The sequence below is a fragment of the Danio rerio genome, chromosome 21 (assembly GCF_052040795.2).
Source record: "Danio rerio strain M-AB ecotype USA chromosome 21, GRCz13ab, whole genome shotgun sequence".
Taxonomy (NCBI): Eukaryota; Metazoa; Chordata; class Actinopteri; order Cypriniformes; family Danionidae; genus Danio; species Danio rerio.
Window position 1 is genome coordinate 23387976 of NC_141041.1, and position 24274 is coordinate 23412249.

At 36.7% G+C, this 24274-nt stretch overlaps 2 protein-coding genes across 12 annotated transcripts in view; one reads left to right on the top strand and one right to left on the bottom strand.

The window, feature by feature from the left end:
• Positions 1–24274, bottom strand: part of LOC147838831 (odorant receptor 131-2-like) — a 1093102-nt gene that overhangs the window by 450024 nt on the left and 618804 nt on the right. The gene's annotated exons all lie outside the window — the stretch shown is intronic.
• Positions 1–24274, top strand: part of gria4b (glutamate receptor, ionotropic, AMPA 4b) — a 201234-nt gene that overhangs the window by 128844 nt on the left and 48116 nt on the right. For all 10 annotated transcript variants that reach the window (XR_015519488.1, XR_015519489.1, XR_015519490.1 and 7 more), the window contains 5 exon segments: positions 2395–2579; positions 3383–3436; positions 3893–4051; positions 16212–16379; positions 18893–18997. Coding sequence is in view for 7 of the 10 variants with exons in the window: in NM_212752.2 (NP_997917.2) it covers positions 2395–2579; positions 3383–3436; positions 3893–4051; positions 16212–16379; positions 18893–18997 (671 nt within the window). In the remaining 3 variants the exon portion in view is untranslated.

The following is a 24274-nucleotide window of genomic DNA, read 5'->3' on the forward strand; positions in this document are numbered from 1 at the left end:
GTGTACCTATTATAAAGTGCTTTATTTTGGGTCCACTGTCTTTTTTAAAGTTTTAAAAGTTTAAAATTTAGTTAATTTAGTTTTAGAGGTCTACTACATCCGGTGTGAAAAAACACCCTTATCATAAGATTCATAAAGCATTACCTTATTGTTCAAAAAGTTTCCACGCATGTACATCAGGGTTGATCACACCATGACTTACAAAAATATGCCACAAATTCAAGAGGACAAAACAAATGCCCCTGTGTAAATTCCAGATTGAAGTTAAATGTGAACGTAAATGAAAAGTGACAGTTTGCAGGCTTACACTTAGATCTGTGCATGTTTCATCAGATTTCTTTCAGCTTTGAGAATAAAAGCAATCACCCGCATTCTCTTGAGTTTATGAACACTGTGGCCAGTCAGTTACGTTTAGATTTGTCACAGCTACTGTAAAAACACTTGAGTTTACACACACTCAGTGATTTCATTCTCAATGTACCATATGAGTTTCGTTTTGCAGATTCAGGGATGCAATGATACATGTTGTAAACACAAACTGGCTAAAGGCAGCTAATGAAAACCAATAGGCTGCTAAGAAAATGTGTTATGGATCTACAGTAAGTAGATCAGTTACAGAAGTAAAATGTTAATTTTATTTCTTTATTGGACACACTCCAATTTACACTCACTGACTTTACTAGGCTGACTCACTTTATTAGGTACACCTGTCCAACTGCTCATTTACAAATTTCTAATCAGCCAATCACAAGGTAGCAACTCAATGGATTTACAGTAGGCATGTAGACATGGTCAAAACCATCTGCTGCAGTTCAAAATGAGCATCAGAATGGGGTAGAAAGGTGATTTAAGTGACTTTAAACGTGGCATGGTTGTTGGTGCCCGACGGGATGGTCTGAGTATTTCAGAAACTGCTGATATACTGGGATTTGCACGTTTTACCATCTCTAGAGTTTACAGAGAATGGTCAGAAAAAGAGAAAATATACAGTAAGCTGTAGTTCTGTGGGCACAAATGCCTTGGCCATGCCAGTGGTCAGAGGAGAATGGCCAGACTGGTTCGAGCAGATAGAAAGACAACAGCAACTCAAATAACCACTCGTTGCAATCGAGGTATGTAGAAGAGCATCTCTGAACACACAACATGTCAAACCTTAAGGGAAAAGGGCTACTGCAGCAGAAGACCATACTGGGTGCCACTCCTTTCAGCTAAGAACAGGAAACTAAGGCTACAATTCACACAGGCTCACCAAAATTGGACAATAGAAGATTGAAAAAACATTACCTGGACTGATGAGTCTTGATTTCTGCTGTGACATTCGGTTGGTAGGGTCAGAATTTGACGTCAACAAAATTAAAGCATAAATCCATCCTGGCTTGTATCAACGGTTCAGGCTGGTGGTGGTTCATTGTACTCAAATGGCCTCCACAGTTACCAAAGCTCAATCCAAATGAGAACCTCTGAAATGTGGTGGAATGGGAGATTCGCATTATAGATATGCAGCCGACAAATCTGCAGCAACTGCTTGATGCTATCATGTCAATATGGACCAAAAGTTCTGAGGAATATTTCCAGTACATTGTTGAATCTATGCCACGAAGGAATAAGGCAGTTCTGAAGGCAAAATGGGTCCAACCCAGTACTGGTAAGGTGTACATAATAAATTGGCCGGTAAGTGTATAACAGATCCATATACTAGCATAAAAACCTCCCCGTTTGGCTATTTAGTATATAAACTAATAGCGAACAGACACGGCACCCGATTGAGCAACAGGGTTGCCAGATCAAGCACAGGTTAATCCATTAAATAGTGGAGCCGAGAGAGCTGCGTTGCCAAATTCTGATTGTGACCATAAGGGTCCGTTTTGCAGGGACATCTGCTCATCTTGGAGTCAAGTGGGCCTCAGAGGCTCCAAGTGCCTATTTCAAACAGCTAGATTAACATATCCAACACCAGCCCTGCCTGATTAGTACAAGCAGCACTGAGGCCAATAGCAGGAATCACAAGAGCTGTAATAGAGCCTCAATCACACCTTGGAGAATGTGACAAAAAACAGCTTCTTCTCTTTTTATCACTGCACGATGACGCCTTCTATTTTAGGGATGCAACTGAAAATTAGAGGGTGTTTTTGTTTTTTTCCGGATACTGTTGGGGCTTCTGGGACTGTACGCTTTCATGGGGATTGAGGCCTAAAATGAAAGGTAGGGAGGTTGGTATCAGTGATGGCTCACAGGCCTGCTGCTGCAGATGAGAGAGTACCGCACTGGCGCAGGAATGACTCACTGACAGTGCCACAAATCACATTCTTTCTGAATAACAGAGACACGGCTCAATGGTTCAAGCCTTCGGTGGTTTGATGCGCACGCTGATCAGATGCCTTTTTCTTGTCTTAGGGTATTCCATACTGCAGGCCATCATGGAAAAGGCAGGCCAGAATGGTTGGCAGGTCAGCGCCATATGTGTGGAGAACTTTAATGATGCCAGTTACCGGCAACTTCTGGAAGACCTGGACCGAAGGCAGGAAAAGACGTTTGTCATAGACCTGGAGGCAGAGAGACTGAACAACATGCTGGAACAGGTGAGATAGGCTTAAAAAAGTGCTTGACACATGCATTTTTAAAAAAAAAAATCACTTTAATCCAATTAAGAAAAGTAAAATGCATAGAACCATGTAGTAGTAGTAGTAACATGTATAGTATACATTATGCTATGTTATAAAGTGTATATATTGTAATAAAATTATCATTATTTTATTATTGTTATTATTTAATAGTTTGCAAGTTGAACCAGCCATTTTTCTAAATATATTACATTGTGTTAAGAAAAAGCAAAAACATGTATGCAGGTTTGGAACAAAATAAGTGTGAAGGATGATGTTTTTGGGTAAGCGGTCTCTTTAAACATTAACATAATGGCATATGAAATTCACAATCATAGAGAATTGCAAATAGATTGGTTGCAAATGTTTTTTAGGGTCTGCACACTGTACCAAATGTAGTGCATCATGCTTAACTAAAAAGAAATATTCACAAGCACAAGGTCCTGAGGGAACAAAGAACAGATTTCCTGAAATGACACATTAGACAGGCATATTTCTTTATTCCCTGCAAACTGATCCCTTGATATTTCTTTTTACAACATTTTATAGCTGTCAAAGCAGTTTTAAGATGTATTCTAGCCGCTGTTTGCTTTAATATTCCTCAATTTACAGAGCAGTATGGGAAAAGGCAGCTTGTTTGAATAGAAATAATTAATAACAGCAGAATTTTGCTTTCCCTACGGCTTACAGCTCTGCTGTAGATTCATATGCTGGGTGAATGCCGACAACTGTATTTGCTTTTAGGATTTACCCTCACTGCAATGTCTGGTTTATCTCTGCAGATTGTGAGTGTCGGCAAGCATGTCAAAGGCTACCATTACATCATGGCAAATTTGGTGAGCTAAATTGTATTCCTTTATCGCCTTATTTTCCCTGTCAGCTTGTCCTCCTTTCATATGCTGTTTTATCTCTTCCTTTCGACACATTCCTCTCCACTGGTCTCTCTCTCTCTTTCCATCTCTTTAGTTGTCTTGTCCTCTCTGTTTCCTGCCCTCCCTCGTTCTTTTTCTTTCTTAATCCTCGCTTTTCTTTAAGCAAGATACGTCAATTTGAGAGACTAATTCGTATTCCAGTGTGAGCGCTGGTGACAGTGTTTTAATGATGCTGGGAGCTGCAGAGCGTGCTCTCTCTCCCTGCTCTCTGGCTGTGCACAGAATTGGCTCAGAGAGGCAAGCTGGATATGAATGTTTGTGGAATTTCTCTTATCATAGCGCTGCATTGCCGACGACGTTTTAATAATCTCTCTCCCTCTCGCTGTATTTCTTACTCTTTCCCCTTCTTTGCTCTGGCAGGGTTTTAAGGACATCAATCTGGAGCGTTTCATGCATGGGGGAGCCAATGTGACAGGCTTTCAGCTGGTGGACTTCAGCAATCCCATGGTTATTAAACTCATGCAGCGCTGGAACAAGCTGGACCAGCGCGAGTACCCCGGCTCTGACGCACCTCCCAAGGTAACGTTGCATGGCTTGGTCCAGCGCACAACCGCTTTGAAGCCTGATATATTAGCATAAATGCATAAGCGTCCTACTTGAGTCCCTCCAGCCACATTGAGAAAACTTGCAAATTACAACAAGACTGTTGATCACACCCACTGGCTTTATAAATGTGTTTAAACTATGCAGAAAGTATGGATGGAAGTAAGTAAGTAAGTAAGTAAGTAAGTAAGTAAGAAAGAAAGAAAGAAAGAAAGAAAGAAAGAAAAAGAAAGAAAAAAATGAAAGAATTGAAGAATGGATTGATAAGTGGTTGGGTTAGTTAATGGATGGAAACATAGAAAGCAGTAGAGGATGAGGGGATGAAAGGAATGAAAGAGAAAAATAGATGGAAAAGGGTATATATATATATATAATATATATATATACTGTATGTATATATATATATTAGCGCTGTCAAAATTAACGCGTTAACGCATGCGATTAATTTTAAATAATTAACCCGTTAAAAAAAATTAACGCAATTAACGCAGTTCAGGTTTTTTTTACTTCCTGTTGTGGTGGACGTGTGTTCAACATGCAATAAATGTGGATAAGACCAAGGAAAGCACTTTTTGAAGGCAAGTTCCAGTATAAAACAATTAGTTGCATCACAAGTTATCCAGAGTTTCATGCAATTTCGGGTGTTTCATTTTTAACTTTCGACTTCTGTTGTAAGTTGAGACTGCATGGCGAACAGAAAGAAAATCCTCCGCATTTCGTGACTCGGTGTTCCTTTAAGGTAAGGTTCCTTTTAAGGCTTCACGGTAGAATTTTAAAAAGAGTATTATCTTAATCATATTAAAATCGGAGTATTGGTGTCTTATGTAAATGTACTCAGAACGTCTGGTGAAGTCGCGAGCTGTCAAAGACAGGGCATTACTCTGCCTTTCAGTATGCGCCCTCCAAGTTTAGCGTGTTTCCTCATTAAACGCAACGAAAGCGTATGCTTCACGTTGTTGTGTCAGAATCCTGGTGAAATAATGTAATTTAGGACGCTTAGTTTAGGACGCTTAGCAAATTTGATGAACGTGATCATGCGTGTTGAATATGAGGGGAGTCGCTCCAGTATGGAAGGCCGTTGGGGCCAAAACGTCTGCAGCGGGTTGTGTGTGTCTGTCTGTGTGTGTGTCTGTGTCAGGCCTGTTGAGGGGTGTCAGGGGTGGAGTGAGCGACATATCTGAGTAGGGGCGGGAGGGGTGTTCAATGTATTTAACGACCGGTTTGCAAGAAATTATCATTCATTTGCGGGCATTTGGGAGTCTCTGTGCACTTGCAGGATACTCCTAGTCTTAGGCCCCGTTTACACTAGTGCGTTTTAGTTTTAAAACGGCGTTTTAGAATGAAAACGATCCGCGTCCACACTCGCGTTTCACCCAGCGTTTCTGAACTGCTCTCCGTCCACACCAAAATGCACATCACGTGACCACACACACACACTCTCAGGCAAGCGCTGTAGCCAATCTACCCAGATGAGAGCTGTGCTAGTCGGACTTCTCATCAAGCATCTCCCGCTGGATCTAACCTCACTATATTTATTAAACGGAATATTTCTTTCATCTTGTTGTCTTTATTTAACGACATATTCATTGGACATTGGAATCTATTACTTGTTCTCAGGTAACGTGTTTTGGCTAAGCGCAAAGATAAGTTAATGATTAATGTAAGCACGTACATTCTGTAACGTTATATTGACTGATCGCTTGCCTTTATTTCCTATAATGTATAAACTTATTGTATGTTATACTTTTATAATGGCCATTATCGATTAAAACTGATATTCAGCAAAGAGAGGGTGTGTTTCGTATTTTCACTGAAATTGAAAGGAGGCAGTTGTTGTAGGCTCCGTTTTGTTATAAATATGCACACAGTGAAGATGACGCTCATATTTGCAGCACGGCGCCTCAACATTTTTGCTGTCTGTTTAGTTGTTAATATTAAAATGAAAATAGGCAGTTCCTTATATCATGTTTACATTTTATTGTTGAGAAAGTAAAACAACGTAGCCAGGGTGATGTGAATGAAGTTATAAAGTACACTGTTCCCTTTGAAGATTTACCCGTGTCCTCGGTATAGTCTGTTTTCCATATCAAACTGAGAAGAAGAGACTGCAGCCTTGATCAAACTTGCGAAGTTTTAACTTACACGGAGAAGATGCAGGACTGAACTGTGCGTGTTAGGCTACTTAATATTCAGGAAAAGCCCGAATCAGAGAGGCGAATGTCTGCAGCCCCGCCTCCGTTTTCAAATGTCTCCGTTTTCCATCATCCACACTGAGACGGAGCAGCTGCGTTTCAGAATGAAAACGGCCTCTCCAGCGTTTTCGAAACGCTCCGTTTTCGGCGCTCGAGAACTCCGGCGTAGTGTGGACGGATGGCGTAACCGTAGCAAAACTTATGCGTTTTCAAACTAAAACGCATTAGTGTAAACGGGGCCTTAGCTACTGGATGAATGTAAAGGAGGATTAAGCAAAATTGTTTCTACTCTATAATTAATGTTCTCAACTCACAGCAATAAAACTTTACAATGAGTGCAACACTTTGTATTCTATAGTTTATTATTATAATTTTTCATTTTACATATCTGCAATTCCTGTATTTTGTTGTATTTGTATGTTTTTGCAGTCCACTTAGAATCCAACATGGAAATCAATGTTTTCTTTATTGGCATTGATTGTTTTGAAATTTAAATGTCATTAACATGCCTGTGTTTTAATTTCTGTAATAAATATGGCTGTCAACCCAGGATCTTGATGGTTTATTGTGGGTATGTTGTTTACATGAAAAAATCTGTGTTACAAGTTAAACAAAAATTTTATTAAACAATAATATTTAGAATTTAAATATTTTTTTCTTGCGTTTACATTAATTTTACATTTAAATAGGCAAAATTACAAGTTTCAGTATTTTAAATGCGATTAATTTTTTAAAAAGGTGCGATTAATTAGTTAATTTTTTTTAATCGATTGACAGCACTACTATATATATATATATATATATATATATATATATATATATATATATATATATATATATATATATACTGTATATGTGTGTGTGTGTGTGTGTGTGTGTGTGTGTGTGTATATATATATATGTGTATATGTATATATATATATATATATATATATATATATATATATATGTATATATATATATATATATATATATATATATATATATATATATATATATATATATATATATATATATATATATATATATATATATATGTATATACATACATACATACATACAGTTAAAGTCAGAATTATTAGCCCCTTTCAATTTTTTTTCTTCTTTTTTAAATATTTCCCAAATTGTGTTTAACAGAGCAAGGAAATTTTCACAGAATATCTGATAACATTTTTTCTTATGTTTAATTTCGGCTAGAGGAAAAGCAGTTGTTAATTTTTTTTCACCATTTTAGGGACAAAACTATTAGCCCCTTTTAGCTAAAATTTTCCTTGAAAATCTACAGAACAAAACATCATTATACAATAGCTTGCCCTATTACCCTAACCTGCCTAGTTAAACTAATTAACCTAGTTAAGCCTTTAAATGTCACTTTAAGCTGTATAGAAGTGTCTTGAATAATATCTAGTAAAATTTTATTTACTGTCATCATGGCAAAGATAAAAAAAAACATTATTAGCAATGAGTTATTAAAAACACTATGCTTATAAATTGTTGGAAAAATCTTCTCTTCGTTAAACAGAAATTGGGAAAAAAAAATAAACAAGCGGTCTAATAATTCAGGGGTGCTAATAATTCTGACTTCAACTGTGTGTGTGTGTGTGTGTGTGTGTGTGTGTGTGTGTGTGTGTGTGTGTGTGTGTGTGTGTGTGTGTGTGTGTGTGTGTGTGTGTGTGTATGTATGTGTATATATATATATATATATATATTGGTTGGTGGGTGAGGATTTGAATGGAAGGAAAAAAGAAATAGACAAAGATTGGTTAGTGGATGGAAGAAAAAAGGTATAGATTTATTGAAGGAAGTGAAGAATGAGGGATGGATTAAAGATAAAGAAATATAGACAGACTGAGGGTGGGTGAAAGGAAGGGTTGGTTGGTTGGTTGGTTGAAGGACAGATGAAGACAAATTAAGGATGGATGGATGGATGGAAGAAAGAAAGGACTGGTTAAAGAACAGATGAAGACAAATTAAGAATGGATGGATGGAAGGAAGGAAGGAAGGAAGGAAGGAAGGAAGGAAGGAAGAACTGGTTTAAAGACAGATGAAGTTAAAGACAAATTAAGGATGGAGGGATGGATGGATGGAAGGGGTGGTTGAAGGACAGAAGAAGAATTTATGAATGGATGGATGGAAGGAAGGAAGGAATGAGGGAAGGAAGGGCTTTTTGTAGGACAGATGAAGACAAATTAAGAATGGATTGATGGATGGAAAGAAGGAAGGAAGGAAGAACTGGTTGAATGATAGATGAAAATTAAGACAAATTAAGGATGGATGGATTTATGGATGGTAGAACTGGTTGAAGGACAGATTAGGACAAATTAAGGATGGAAGGAGGGAAAGAAGGAAGGAAGAAAGGAATGAGGTTGAAGGAAGGAAGGGCTGGTTGAAAAACAGATAAAGACAAATTATGGATGGATGGATGGATGGATGGATGGATGGATGGATGGATGGATGGATGAACGGACAGACAGAAGGAAGTAAGGGCTGGTTGAAGGACAGATGAAGACAAATTAAGAATGCTTAGATAGATGAATGGAAGGAAGGAAGCAAGAACTGGTTGAAGCGCAATGGAAGACAAATTAAGGATGGATGGATGAACAGAGGGAAGGAAGGGTTGGTTGAAGGACAGATGAAGACAAATTAAGGATGGATGTAAGGAAGAAAAGACTGTTTGAATGACAGATGGATTTATGGATGGATGGATAATTTAAGAAAGGCAATATAATGTAAGGTAAAGTAATATAAGGAAGGACATAAAGCATAGATGTATGTTTGACTGGAAGTAAAGATAGATTGAAGGAGGAAGGGTAGATAAAACAAGAAAAGACCAGTCAGATCGAAATAAAAAGAGTGCCGTACAGACAGTCTATGATCATGCATTATGCAGCGCTCTCAAGAAACAGCGGTAATACGTTTTATCCTAGAACTGTAATATATGTCAAAGACAGAACCTCAAGAAACTGTGCCAATGTATTCAAGTAAGATGTGTTCTTACACAGAAAACACTGCGTAACAAAGCGCATCGCCTCGACCCGTGCTGTGAATTATACACCTACATTACCATAAGCTGTTTCATTCATCCTCGTCTCACCAGCCGAATCCTGCTCTTGATTTGATATGCCTGTTCATGTCTGCGTTGTGAAAGCGAGGTTTTTGTTGATCCATTTTCACTGGGACTGACTTTCCCCTTGGGGCCCGATGAGGATGACATTCTTTGGAGGGCGGTTGCATTGATCCCCGCCTGGTGATGTGGTGCAGTAACGGAAATCCCTTTGGCGAGGCCTGAGGGGACATCGCTTTAACAGGCGGCTGCTCCTCACTGCACACCAGCGGCCGGAGCAGGACACCCACCGACTAGCAAAAGAGGGGTGTAAATGAGACGCTGTGGTCCAGCCATGTCAACACATGCACAGATCCACATACATATACTCTCTCACAGACCGCCTGAGGTATTTCCGTTCGTCTGCTCCTTCTCCTTCATCCCCAAATACTTTAAGCTACTCCCTTAAGCCTTTCTCAGATGGCCTCACTACTGACGCCCCAAAACCTCATAAAATCTCCAAGCTGTTAGCCTTTCCTGCTGAGGCTATTGTAAAAGTCCCGAAGGCACTATCTAGTGAGGACACACCTTCTCCAGGGATCAATCCGTGTGTTTTAGAGCTTTAGCTGGAGTGATTAAACTGCAACTGTTGTAATGCTGCCTTTCTGTCCTGTGGGAGTCGGTGACCTAATGCCATCTTTGATAATTGATGTTGGACTATGAAACTGGTGGTAGACTAAATATGAACATGCCTTGAATATGAAAATTCTGTTACTGTTTCCTTGCCTTAGAGAGAGTCATTTGTTCTTTGTGCAGTCATTTTCATTATGTGTCTCTACATAAAAAAAACGACCGAAAACATTTGATCATAATTCATTTAGAGTTTGAATCCAGTTCATTTAAAAAAAAAAAAAACGTTCAAATGAATGCTTCATTCATAAATTGAGTGTGGACCAGTGTTGTGTGTTTTTACTCACATAAGGGCTTTTGAACATTTTTAAGGTGCTTTTATGAGAGCTCGGGGGTCAAAAATCAATTTCGCTAATCAGCTAGCACATATTAAACTGATAAAAAAGTAGCAGCAAAGACATTTATGATGTTAACAAAAATCTAATTCAAAGTAAATGCTGTTCTTTTGAACTTTCTATTCATTAGATTCCTGAAAATGGTTCTACAAAAATATTAAGTAGCACAAATGTTTAATATTGATGGGAAAAAAGTCTGAAATAATATATTTGCATAATAATATAGACAATTTTGAGGAATGTAAACAATAAAAATGGTCCTAACGTATTTGCTGTGTAATCTTTCATTTCCATAGCTTCCAGGAATCCAAAAAGTCAAAATATTGATATGTAACCTAATTATAGCTGTTTTAATGTTAAGTCATGATTGATTTGCCTTTTGCTATAATTATGAAATAGTTTCACAACAAGCAGGAAATGTTCATTGGCCAATGACATCGCCAGATTAAAAAAAAAGTCTATACTTGTATAATTATAGTTATAGTATCTATAGTACACTGTATAACCTACTAAGTTAAGGTAACTCAAACCATTTGAGGAAACCGATTTCAATAAACCATGGTTTAGTTTGATTACGATTATTATGTCATCGATTCAGTTTAATTCGATACCTCGGTGCATCAAGGTGCATTAACGATGCTTTCCATCCACAATTATATATTTTTTTCTTCACAACAGAAAAATTCTTAAATTTTAAATATATTTATACAAATATTATTTGTAATACTATTTTGTCTTTTAATAAAAGCAGTTGGATATATGAACTGCACCTTTAACATTGAATTGAATTGAATTTTATTTGACAGATTTTAGACAAACTGTACAAAAAGTATTCCATACACTTTGTTAAAAAAACTGTCGAGGATAAAAACACAATAAAGCCCTGGGCTTATTTCCATTGTGGTCCTCTGTTAAATAAAAACAATGTATGGCTTCATAATACTAATGAAGAATAAAACAAACAGTCGCCACAGCGGTACGAACAGCCAACCTATCCAGCACAATGTCACTCCAGCCGCCAACCTATTCACACTCAAGTAACATAATTTAAAAGATCCTCACCCACCATGCAAAACTAATTATCCTCATCAAACAACCATCTTTTAATAGCTTTTTTGAACAACCTTAAATCTTTTATTTCCTTGATTGCTTTTGGTAGTTTGTTCCACATGATTGCACTTGTATATAAAAACATATTTTTCCCCACTAATCTTCTAAATTTAAATAAACAAATATTAAAATCCCAACTCCTAGTACTGTATGAATGCTGTTGCCTCACCATTTGAAAATAGTTCATCAAATAGCTAGGAACCACATTATTAAACATTTTACGTACCATTCCCAGTTTTAAAAAACACACTCTATTACTAACAGTTAACATACCTAATTTATTAAAAGACTCTTTGCTCAAATGTGCTCTAGGATGCATTTTTAAAATTATTCGTACTAATTTATTTTGTGCCTTTTGCAATTTCTCCTTCAAATTTTGTGAGCAGCTACTGTACCAAAATGACGTAGCATAATCAAAACCTGCTTAAAGAAAGTACTCTTTTTTTAATGTCATTTATTTATTTTATTTTCAGCTTAGTCCCTTTATTAACCAGGGGTTGCCACAGTAGAATGAACCATCAACTTATCAGCATATCTTTTACACAGCAGATGCCATTCCAGCTGCAACCCAACACTGAAAACACCCATACACTCTTGCATTCACACACATACACTAGGGCCAATTTAGCTTATTGAATTCACCTAAAGTGCATGTCTTCGGACTGTGGGGGAAACCGAAGCACCTGGAGGAAACCCACATGAACAAACTTACGTGCAGTGAATTGTGCAAAGTTGTCTGCTTTTTAAGTAGTTGGAGCATTTTAATAACTGGGACATAGCGCATACGAGTACGACAGTAAGTAATAACCGGTGATGATCTATATTTATAATAGGTGGGCATAGATAAATTTTTTTATCTAGATTATTCTCACTGTAATCTTGGAATTAATCAAGATTAAAATGGATCCTTTGAATCCTGCCGAAGGCTAAAAGTGGCTAAAAGTAAGTTTTTGAGAACGGGTTTCTCAAGCCAGGTGGCGCATTAGACCAGGGGCTCATCTACTGTTTCCAAAATGCATCACTAACTGCTTGAGAAACTGTTCTACTATGATAATTGGTGATGAAAATAAATGATGTTCTATATGATGTACTTATGTTAACTAACTGTTTATTCAGTTAAACATCAATTTTGAACTGTAGGCCTACATAAGCTCAAAACAGCGATTTTTGATTAACCTAATCCGACTATTCATTAGTCAGTAAGTCATTACTGAACTAAACTGAAATGGACTAAACAGAAGATGTAGAGTATGCATATTTTAGTGGAAATATTGAATTAAACACCGCAATCAAACTATTACCGTCATGTAGGACTTTTCAGCATACTTTCCGACAAGATCCACACACGCGGCTGTCAGTAAATGCAGAGGTTTTTTTCTTTCCATTTGGCGTGCATTATTAAATTCCATAACACTCTCACCAGTCCTTACTCCTTATTTGCTTTCTAATACCCCAGTTTGTCACGGGGGCATGAATGAAGTGTTCATTAGGGAAGGTGAAACTGCTGAATTGCAGTTAAAGTCACCCAAAATTACAGGAAACTCTTACATGAAAGCACTTCATGTAAACACCTTAATTACATTATTGTCTATTTAGTTAAATAAGTAGATTACAGATGTCAATGTAAGCATAGTCAGTAATTCTTCGAAGTAAGTGAAAGATCCAGAAGGGCATTTTGCTGATTTCATTCAGAAGGGCACTTTTTTGTCAGACGGCTCACCGGTTTGACTTTCATTCACCGTCATTCGTTTTATATTTAGCCCGGGCTCATTATGGAAACGTAGCCCGCGGACATTTCTGCGGACCACGAGATACGTCCCGGGAGGTACGTATTCGAGCGTTTTTTGTTTTCGCGGATCCACGAGAGGCCGATGTGTGCGCTTTTTCACGTCCCGGGCGCCTCTCAGGAGCGTGCGCCGTTCGCGCCCGCGCTGTTGTCGCGCGAAAAGCCGCCGGATCGGCCGCCCTCCTCTTCCTCCTCCTCCTCCTCTTTCCCTAAACCCATGCGACGGTTTGCAAAAGCCGTCCAGAAAAAAAAAAAAAAGCAAAAGACTTCGTCTTCGATTTCGACCGCGTTTTCGGATCCCGCAGCGTTCTCGCCCTTATTTTTCGGATTCTGTTTTTCATCTTACCTGATTTCTGGAACCGCTGTTCCCCGGACTCTATCTGAAACCGCTGTCGTCCCCGCGACCGGCTCCTCCTCCTCCTCCTGGGCCTCCGCTCCGCCGACGCAATGCTGTGAGCTAAGCGGACAAACTGGTTGCATCGGGAAAGCCTTCCACTCGAAGGCGAGCCGTCGGCCGGCGAGCGCGAAGAAGAGGAGCGGAGCGGCGCCACACCGCCCCGCAGCGTTCGCTCAAAAAAAACTAAACGCGGCCGCACGTACCTCCGGCCACGTAAATCGCGGCCTCCAGAAACGTCCGAGGGGCTACGTTTCCAGAATGAGCCTGGGTTGGTTTTATTTTACCAGAAAATTTTACTCCTATGAGTCTTTCTTTTAGACTCTCTGCCTAAGGGCACCCTCTAGTGTCAAGTATGAATGAAACAAATTTCATTTAAAAGTTTAGTGCTCCATAATGGCACTGGCATTTGATTGTTTATCACAGTATTATTTGTATTTAATTTAATATAAAATAACACAGCCAGCAATCCATGTATATTTCGACACCCCTAATTAACGCTATAAAAATTCCATTTAGAAAAAATCTGTATCATCATTAGCACCGGCATATTGCATCACTTCTATTCCTGTTATCTGTCTCCTGTTATCTCGCTCATTCTCCATTTCCATCCCACTCTGTCACTCCATCTCGTTCACACTGTATGGCATTATAGCCCAGGGCTCTTTCTGCGTGTTTTGTGTTGTGTTTGTAACGGTACAGAGAGTCCCATCTCATACACCAGAGATCTGCTGATGGAATACCAAAATCCATCTCCAAGCACCACCAGAGCGTCTCCTTTTCAGCAGGACAACCTGAACACACACAGGGGTATTTTTGGTCTGTCGGCGCGCATATATGTACAAAAAGCCCAGGTGACCTTGTCTGACTCACTTCCACGACACAAACCAACGTCACAATCTCTAAAATAGCAATAAGAGACACAACAGCAGAGCAAAAAAAGCAAGGGCATGAAATGTCAGGCCTCTAAAGGACACACATTGTTTTTTTTTTCTTCTTTTTTTTTGTAAAAATACCATGCATTGCCTGCAGTGATTCATTGTGTGGTGTTTTATCTCAGCGAGGCAGAGAGAGAAAGCCACTTATTGGTGCAATAAGGGCAGCGTCCGATAGCAGCTGACCATCCCATTCGTCCTCCCCCAATCCCTTCACCCATTGAGCCTCACAGCGACTGTGTCACAGCGCACTGATTTCACATGCTCCTCCTGCTCCTAATATGTGCAATGACAAGCATGTGTGAGTCGCGGCTTTGCTTTATATTGCGTGCTGTTTTCAGTTGGCCCCTTGCTCTCCTTTTTTTTCTCCATTTGATGCAGCTGCAAAACACAGACTGTTGTCCCCTATGATTTCACTTGGTTGTCCTCTGTTTATGAGGACGCATAACCCCATTTTGGTTATTCAACCCTTGCAAATGGCTTCCATTGGTGTAAAGCTAATGTAATTAGGTTGATTGAATAAACAGTGTTTTGTTACAGTGCAGACACTCAAGTGAAAATGATCATGGTTGATGTTGATTGGTCAGTTGCAACATTCCTCTGTTTATTTCTTGTCTATGATAACTGTTTATAATTTGTATTTTAACTAATGTTTCATATAAAAGTGGCCAAATTAAAGTTTATTGTATTTTCAATTATTCAAGACTTCTTGTTGACATTTTACCTTTATTCTACAGTACTGTGTATTTTCTCCTTAAACAGTCTTTCTATTTTGACTTCTGTGTAGACACACGCTGAGAAATATGTATGCAGTGGGTTCTGATTGGTCAGGACATATTAGGCTTTGTGATGTCATAAAAACAGGATGAATCTTGTTGTAATATTGTGAAATAACTAGTACTTTGCAACTAGTACTTTGCAAAACATTGATTGTGGCAGTACGTAGTGCTGTCGCCTCACAGCAAGAAGGTCACTGGGTTGCTGGTTCGAACCTCGGCTCAGTTGGTGTTCTTTGTGGAGTTTGCATGTTCTCCCTGCCTTTGCGTGGGTTTCCTTCGGGTGCTCCGGTTTCCCCCACAGTCCAAAGACATGCGGTACATGTGAATTGGGTAGGCTCAATTGTCTCTAGTGTGTGAATGTGTGTGTGGATGTTTCCCAGAGATGGGTTGCGGCTGGAAGGGCATCCGCTGCGTAAAAACTTGCTGGATAAGTTGGCGGTTTATTCCGCTGTGGCAACCCTGGATTAAGAAAGGGACTAAGCCGACAAGAAAATGAATAAATGGATAATTCTACATCCCTAATTCTACCCAAAACCTAAACCCAACTACTACCTTACTATTAATAAATGGGTAATTAGTAGTAGTAGTAGTAGTAATTATCTGTTATTAAGCTATTAGTGTTAATGGTTTATTAATATTGTGAATTGTTACCTAAACTGTTACCTTATTTTTTATTATTAAATTTTATCTATTATTATTTTAAATATTTGTTTATTTTTATAAGTGTAAACGTTCTAAGTAAATGTTTTGTGTAGACTATGTTTATAAAAAGTTTAATAAAAAACACAGTTCAAAAGAAGAAAAGCTGATTTAATCATTACTGTATAATGTACAGTGTAAGCTGACTCTTCTATGACCCTGTCTTTGTACAGTACACTTCAGCTCTGACGTATGACGGGGTCATGGTGATGGCAGAGGCCTTCAGGAACCTCCGCAGGCAGAAGGTGGACATCTCTCGCAGAGGCATCGCTGGAGACTGTCTGGCCAACCCCGCTGCCCCCTGGAACCAGGGCATCGACATGGAGCGCACGCTCAAACAGGTCACATTCACACACGTACAGTACACAGGCAGGAAAACATGTTTCAGTGGCAGCTGAAATAAACCTCAAATGGAAAAATGGAGCAGAATAGTAATCGACAAGCTGAAAAATGTGAAATGCCTAATTTTGAATTGATGGAAGGTGGAAAATGGCTGAGGAAATGGAAAGGTGTAATGGAGGAAACTATAAGGGTGAAAAGAACGAGAACCAAAGCAGGAAAGGGTGTCAGAAGACGATGGATAGAGACATAGTGAGAACTAGAGTGATTTCTCACACTTTTTTATTAAACCAAGATCATTTTTTAAGAAAGAACATAACACGGTTGAAATTAATAGAAGCTTGAGAGAAAAAAGACCTACAAATTTATAGTCATAATCAAGCTTAACCTAGAGGTGTCACGATTAAAATGAAATTTAATTTTTTATTTTATTTTGTTTATGTGCCACTCATCATTATAACCAATCACACACATTTTTGGTGAGCTTATGCCCAAGAAGAAGTGTTTAGATAAGTCACAATCTCAAACCTGGGTCCAAAATGAATGGGTTCTGCTAATTCAAAAAACAACAAACTGTGAAAGTAACATTATAGTCAAGGTAATATTAACCTTCTGGAGTCTGAGGTGATTTTAAGGCTCCTAAGATGTTTTGACATGCTCTGACATTTGTGCTTATTTCAGGTACTTATTACATAGTATTGGCCAACATGTATTTTTTATTTATTTATTTTTTTCGTATTAGGCACAAACTGTGCTACAATAATATGTGAGAAATATTAATGTACAAGCTTGCGTTTTTTTAGAAGGACAAAAAATACTATGCCTAGTTAGTAGGATTTGGAGAATTTTTTTTTTTTTTTTTTTGATAAAATTAGATTTAAAAAAAACACACTGAATGGGCCTGAACAAGATTCCTGAGTAACCAGTCTTGTAGGATAGAATATTTACTTCACAATTATGTAAAAATTATTTTGTTCTCTCATTCAAAGAAAACATTACAATGATTTACATTTTTTAAAATCTTTTTTGGGTCATCTCAGCTATACGCATGGGAGTGACAATGGTCATGAATAATTCACACCTGGAGAGACAAAAGACAATCCCCCACTGGAAAATCTGTTATTTACAAGATGTCTCTTTTTCCAAAACCAATTCTCCATGCAGCTATAGCATCAATTTTCACAATCAACAAAAAAAACCTATATGCTGTGTTCACACCAGACGCGGTACACACGGAAAAATCATACTATTCACGCTTAAATAGACGTGTGACCATGCACTGCCAAATAGACATTTTGAGTTTACTCGCTTTATTCGCTCGTCAAATTCACTTCATAATAGATGCAGATTCGCATCATGGGCAGGGCTTCTGTCTGCCCGGTGACTCTAGCTTAGTTGCTAAATGGCTAACATGGATTTTATTCAGAGCAAAGCTGTGTTTATTTGCTTTTACGAAGACTGAAAAACAGTATTGATTCGCGTCTTTGCATTGAGTTAACATGTAAATCACTCGCATTTGGCGCTTCGTTCGTGTCTGGTGTGAATGCAGCATTACACTCGCAAGCAGAAAAAAACGATGATATGCCGTTTCCCCAAGCACACATTTTTTATACAGGGTTTTCTATCAATCAAAAATAAAGAACAATATTACAATATCAACAGCAATATTACAAAGTATATGATTTTTGTTTTAATAAATCAACCCTACATTATAAAAAGAAACCTGTTTTTATGTGTAAAACAGCTTTTTTAATGTAAAATTTGTATTGGTTACAATTTAAAGTATTCATACTGCGGTTGGTTACATTTGAGTATTTCACATTAAAAAAAACAAGAGAGATATAATTAATGAGCTAATCACAAAAACTGCTCTTACAATTGTAAAATAAAATTAAAAAAAAGAATGTCAAGGGACAAATTTGGAAATTTAATGCAAAAGACCCTGCCCATCCTAACAGAACTAATATAAAACACAAAACAAAGTCTATGTTGAATAATTCACATTCAGAGCCCCTCACTATATACAGTACCTTGACTATACTGTCACAATAATCTGAAATAAGTACTTTATTTATTCATCTGGAATCAGGACGTTCATGTCAAACATGCAAAAATAACTGAGTCACCAGTGTTTTATCAGCAGCAAATTACTTAATTGCTTTTAATTACAGATAGATAAGAAGTAAATTTGAGTTTGTCTCTGCCTTGTTTTACTTGCTCTGTTGCTGCATCGGGCAGAATTCATCAGCCTTTTTGCTCATGTGTAATTAGGCCTGACATGAACTCAACCATTTATAGCATGACATCTCTCATGACTGTGCTTAGACTTTTAACTTTTGAGGCCTTTTTTAGGCGTTCTTTTTTTCGATTAGCCACAGTTTGAGAAACACTGGTGTGGGGTTGATATTTCCAGAAGAAAGCTGGTTAAAGTTCAGAAAAGCAAGTGGATGTGTAAATGAAGTGCTTTGCGGTGGTTGGATAAGCTATAATGACATTGTTTATCACTGTAATCCAGGTGCACCTCCAAGGATTAACAGGAAATGTCCAATTTGACCACTACGGCCGCAGAGTCAACTACACTATGGATGTTTTTGAATTAAAAAGTAACGGCCCCAGAAGGGTAAGTTGTCATTCTTTTCTAAAATATAGAAGAATTGACTCCAGAGCTTGTTTTTTTATATATATAATTTGTTATTATTATTAATATTATTATTATTATTATTAATAATAATAATAATAATTATTATTAATAATAATAATAATTTTTTTTTTCGTAACATATAAATTTGGGTGTACTAGTGTTTGGACCGTTATCGTAAATTGTTTTGGTAGATAAACTCCAGACTTGGCTTCAGTTCTGACTAATCTAATTTACAGTATTATGCACAAATATAATATTGTGTAGATTCCTATTAAAAATAAGAATTTAAATGAGAAATTTGTGAGGGGTGTACTTATATATGGTAAAAACTGTATGCTTCCACCAATGTCGAGAGCACATTGCACACTTGCTATACAGTATATGCTGTATATAAACATTTACTTTTGTAAAATAATTCAAAATAGAGAAATAAATAAAAAAATGTACAGTTTGGTGTTTGCAAGTGCTGCTAAAGTGAAGATTTATGGCCAAAAGCAGGAGAAAAAAAAGCTCATTTTGAAACAAAAACCCCGTTTAATTTTTTTTATTTTATGTATTATAATTAAAATCAACTGGCACAAATTGATAAAGTGCAACAAAATAACATAAAAAGCCTTATTTGGATGTTTTCTTAATAATAATTCAGTATTTAATGAAAAGATCTCAAAATTGAAATCCGTATAATAAAATAAGTTTTTGCCAGTGTCTTACCCTAAAAAAAATCCCAGTCAAGTTTTTCCTGTTTGTGTTTTTATTCAGAGAAAGTGTAATTATGGTTTGCTTTCTGTCTGTCTCATCTGTCGAGCATCATTTCAGTGTAATTCATTGTGTTTTGCGATGTGCTTAACGCTCTGTGCTTCACTTGATGCAGCTGTTTCTGCGAGATCAATCCCAGGAGACCCTGATGAGTCTTTATTATTTTATAGTCAGCATTTTCTTTTTGAACAATCTTTTACAGTACTTCACCGCATGCTCATTTCATGCATATATGCATCTCTTAACTTGGTGAAAATCGTGTTTTACAGCCATTTTAGATGACTTATAAGCCTGTATGCATCATTAAGGCTCTTGTAAATCATGGATGATGATTTTCATAGAAATGGACATTATTCTGCTCTGGATCTCCCACACAGTGTTTCCTGTCACCGTGCTCTGTTTTCTGCCCACGTCTGTATGACGGAGCGAGTAGGCTTTTTTTTTTTATGACCGTCTTGGCCCTGTGGGAATACTGTGTGGAAATTAAATGAATTATTCTGTATTATATTTAGTTAAATAACTGTCTCAGTGTTGGTGACGTTAAAGGGAGTTAGGCTATCATAGTTGAAGAAAAACTTAAATCATTGAACTAAAGTAATTTTTGTTCCTTTGGAATGAAATAAAAGATAACTAAGGATTAATACATGCAATCTAAAAATTATGTTTGCTGTTTGTTCAAACTACTTAAAATAAGCTGAAATAACACAATCCTTGTTTTTGTTTTCCAGACAAATTAATTGTTTGTTGTTTAATTCACTTATATTTGTGAAATCTAATAAGCTTACTTAAATCCTTTATGTTGTCGCAACACAAATCAATTGTGTGGAACCTATTTTCTACAATGTGTATATATATATATATATATATATATATATATATATATATATATATATATATATATATATATATATATATATATAAATGTAAATTATTTTACATAAAGATGTGTATCATTTTCATTTAGTTAACACTTAAACTAAAATAAAAATGTAAACTAAACAGACCCGTTAAGAAAAATAATTACTAAAAATGGACAGAAAATAAATTCATGGAACTTAAGTCATTTTTGTACCTTTGGAATGAAATAAAAGTTAATTAAAAGGATTACTACAAATATTTTAACATGTTAATATTTTTTATATGAAGATTCGTATCATTTTTATTAATTTAATACTAAAACTAAAATAAAAATTGAAATTACTGTAAATGAAAAATATTTACTAAAAATGAAAATGGCAAATATGAAATAAAACCATTTCAAATTATTAATAGTATAGAATAATATTATTCATTTCATACAAATATATAGACAAATAAAAAAAACAACTATTAAAACACTACATTAAAGCTGAAAAACAAAGAAAAGCCCTAATAGAAAATAATAAATTCAACTGTTTACACTGGAAATGTACAAGTTTTCATAGTGTGACCTTTATCTATTAAGACTTTTATTTTATTTTATAAATTAAACTTTTATGAAATTTATCAAAAATGTTATATTATTGTTATGCACTTAATACTATAATAATATTAATGTTAATTCATTAATTAAAACCTACTAACTGCATTAATTAACATGTTATTTTTCTAATGTGCTGTAAATAGATGGAATTCAATTACAGTGGTCCCTCGTTAATAACGGGAGGTACATTCTTATAAATAACACACAATAGGTAATATCCGCAAAGTTGTCAGCTTAATTTTTCACTATTATTATAGCTGTTTAAAGAGCCACTATCATACATTAAAAAGGGTCATATTTTGATTTTAAGGGGCTCCAACAACAGCCTAATATGCATGCAAGGTCAAAAAAAAAAACACATTCATTGTCTTACAATGTGTATTTATTTTTACCTAATTATCCCAGTGACTCCCATATAAATCGTTCAGCGATTATATTTGTTCCCAAACCTCTCCTTAGTGCGTAGCTAATCTGCGCTGATAAGATTGATGACTGCCTGTTGCGATTGGTCGAAAGCGTTCAGCATGAGTGAAATGCCCAGCACGGCTTATCAACAATATTGAAGTAGTCAGAGTGCAGAGTGTATGTGTGATCATACCTGCCAACACTCCTGTTTTTCCCAGGAGTTTCCTGTTATTCATCCCATAAAACTTCCGTAATTTCAACCACCCCCACCCCCTGGTCCTCAGCATTTTGGTACGATCTGTGAAACCCCCGGGTCGCCAACAATGGCATAGGATCCGATCACAGTGGCCGCCCAAAACACACTTCGCAGTAGTTAACTTACTAACACCACAGTACACAGTACCCAGTTCTCAACAGTGTTAGTCAGACACCTCACCCCCAAACCTAACCACACTACATGGAAGGTTATTTTCAAAAACCCATAATAAGGGGCTCTTTAAGTCTGTAAAACCCTTCACTACATTATTTTCTCAAATAAGCAATAACATTTTCACACTTTTCTCTCTTATTTAAACACTCTCGTAAGTTCTGCCTTCCTTTAGCATATCCCGAAGTCCAACTTTTTGTGCAATGGCTAGCATCTTCCTCTGCCTTTTGGGTGGTACCGTGGGTGCCTTTGATGATGCAGAATGTTTCGTCGACATTGTGGGGTTTGTTGGGGAGAAAACTTGCTAACATACAGTACAGTACAGTACTTCAGGGTCACACTGCTAGCAATCGATGATTTATGTCAATTTGGCAAGCTGAAAGTATTCTGTACTGTACAACAGACACGGCACGGAAGAGATTGATTGACAATGGTCTACAGCCAATCAGGAAGCAGAACACAATGCGCTGTAAAAAAGCATGTCAAATTGCACAAAAAAAAAATCTGCGAGACCGCTAAAGGTGAAATCTGTTATGACGAGGGACCACTGTAAATTGTAACTGAATTGTGTAAGATGTAATACAGAACAGCTTGGAAATAATACACCAAGGTCAGCCTTGAATGGTCTGGTGGTTTTAGCATCAGATCTCTGTATGTACCATAAAGTCTGCTGTCACACACCTTCTTCTGGAGTTATGAGGAGCCTCTGCTTTATGGAGTGTTGAGCAGGGCACCGGGGGAAAGACTGATGGGCACAGGAACGAGCCGCCAGCGGTTGACACTCATTTATCAGGCGGTCGTGAGCCCCGCTTGAGGCTCTTCCTTCTGCCGTTCAGCTGGGTCCTGTAAGGACACGGGCACACACAGGCTGTCTGACTGTTATTCACCCCACAGCCAAAAACATACATGCAGAGATGCCGAAACAACAACATTCATCTTTAGGGTCTTCATGAACACTTTACAAACAATACATTTATTTTGAAAATACTCTCAGTTTGGGGTCTGTACGATTTTAAAAGTTTCTTCTGCTCACCATAGATGGGCTTTTTTTTTTTCATATTTTATGATATGTTCTATATTATGCTGCTTCAACACAATCTACATTGTGAATGTGATATAGAAATAATGATTAGTTGATTTTTTTTTGATAGAATGTTACAAAAATATAAGATTCATTTGATATATTTACTCACAACTATGGACAAAATTTAAAAACCACTTTGGAAATTCTTAGTTTGTTTTCTAAATTCTACACTTTGTTCGAGTAAACTAATTTTGTAAAGTGAAACTTTTTGCAATATAAAATAAAAATTTATGTTAAAATGTGCCATGTTTTTAGATTCATTTGTGGCTATTTTTAGACAGCACAATACAAATGTTAATTTAAGAAATCAGTATTTGGTGGAAAAAATCACTCATTTACATTTCATTGGGGGAAAATTTATAGTATTTAAATTTTAAATTTTGAATAAATGTTATCAGACATTTATAGAATAAAAAACTCTCAAACCCTTAGATACTAATTCCAGAATATCCAGAGAAGCTAAAAGTTTTCATGTCATCTCCTATTTCTTTAATATATTGCAATATTGTAATTGAATGAAATGATTTCTTGATTTTTCCTCATTTCTGTTTTTCTTTTCTTTTAACTTTACCAATCCCAAAGTTTTGAACAATGCTATACTTTAAAATGGCCTTAAACATATTTCACTTCAAAATAAATGACATGTTGTTCCAAACCCAGTTGACTTAATTTCTTTGGTAAAGAAACAAATATATTTTAAATGTATTTTTTCAAGCTGTTATTTTCAGACCCCATTGACTATTAATCTGCAGATCAGTTGTCAAAGGATTATAATTTTTCTTAATTGCTTTGGTACATTTTTCATAACAGTCTTAACATTCTCTAAACTGTGAGTGCAAATGTCAAAACTGTTTGCTGGAACTTCAGAACTTTATTGCATGTCTGCAAAATGTAGTTACTCCCCAAAACATTTAATGCATGCTTCAAAACCTAGTTATTGTGTCAGTAATTTGGCCAAGACCACCAAAACATAAAGTGTATTTGTCATTGTGTGAGCCACACTGCTCAAAATGATTAGTTGGTTATTCACCATGACAATCATGGAAAATTAAGATTTTAAAAATCTGATATTTGTTGAGAAGAATAAATAGTACATAGGAAAAAAATAAATGAACATTTGTA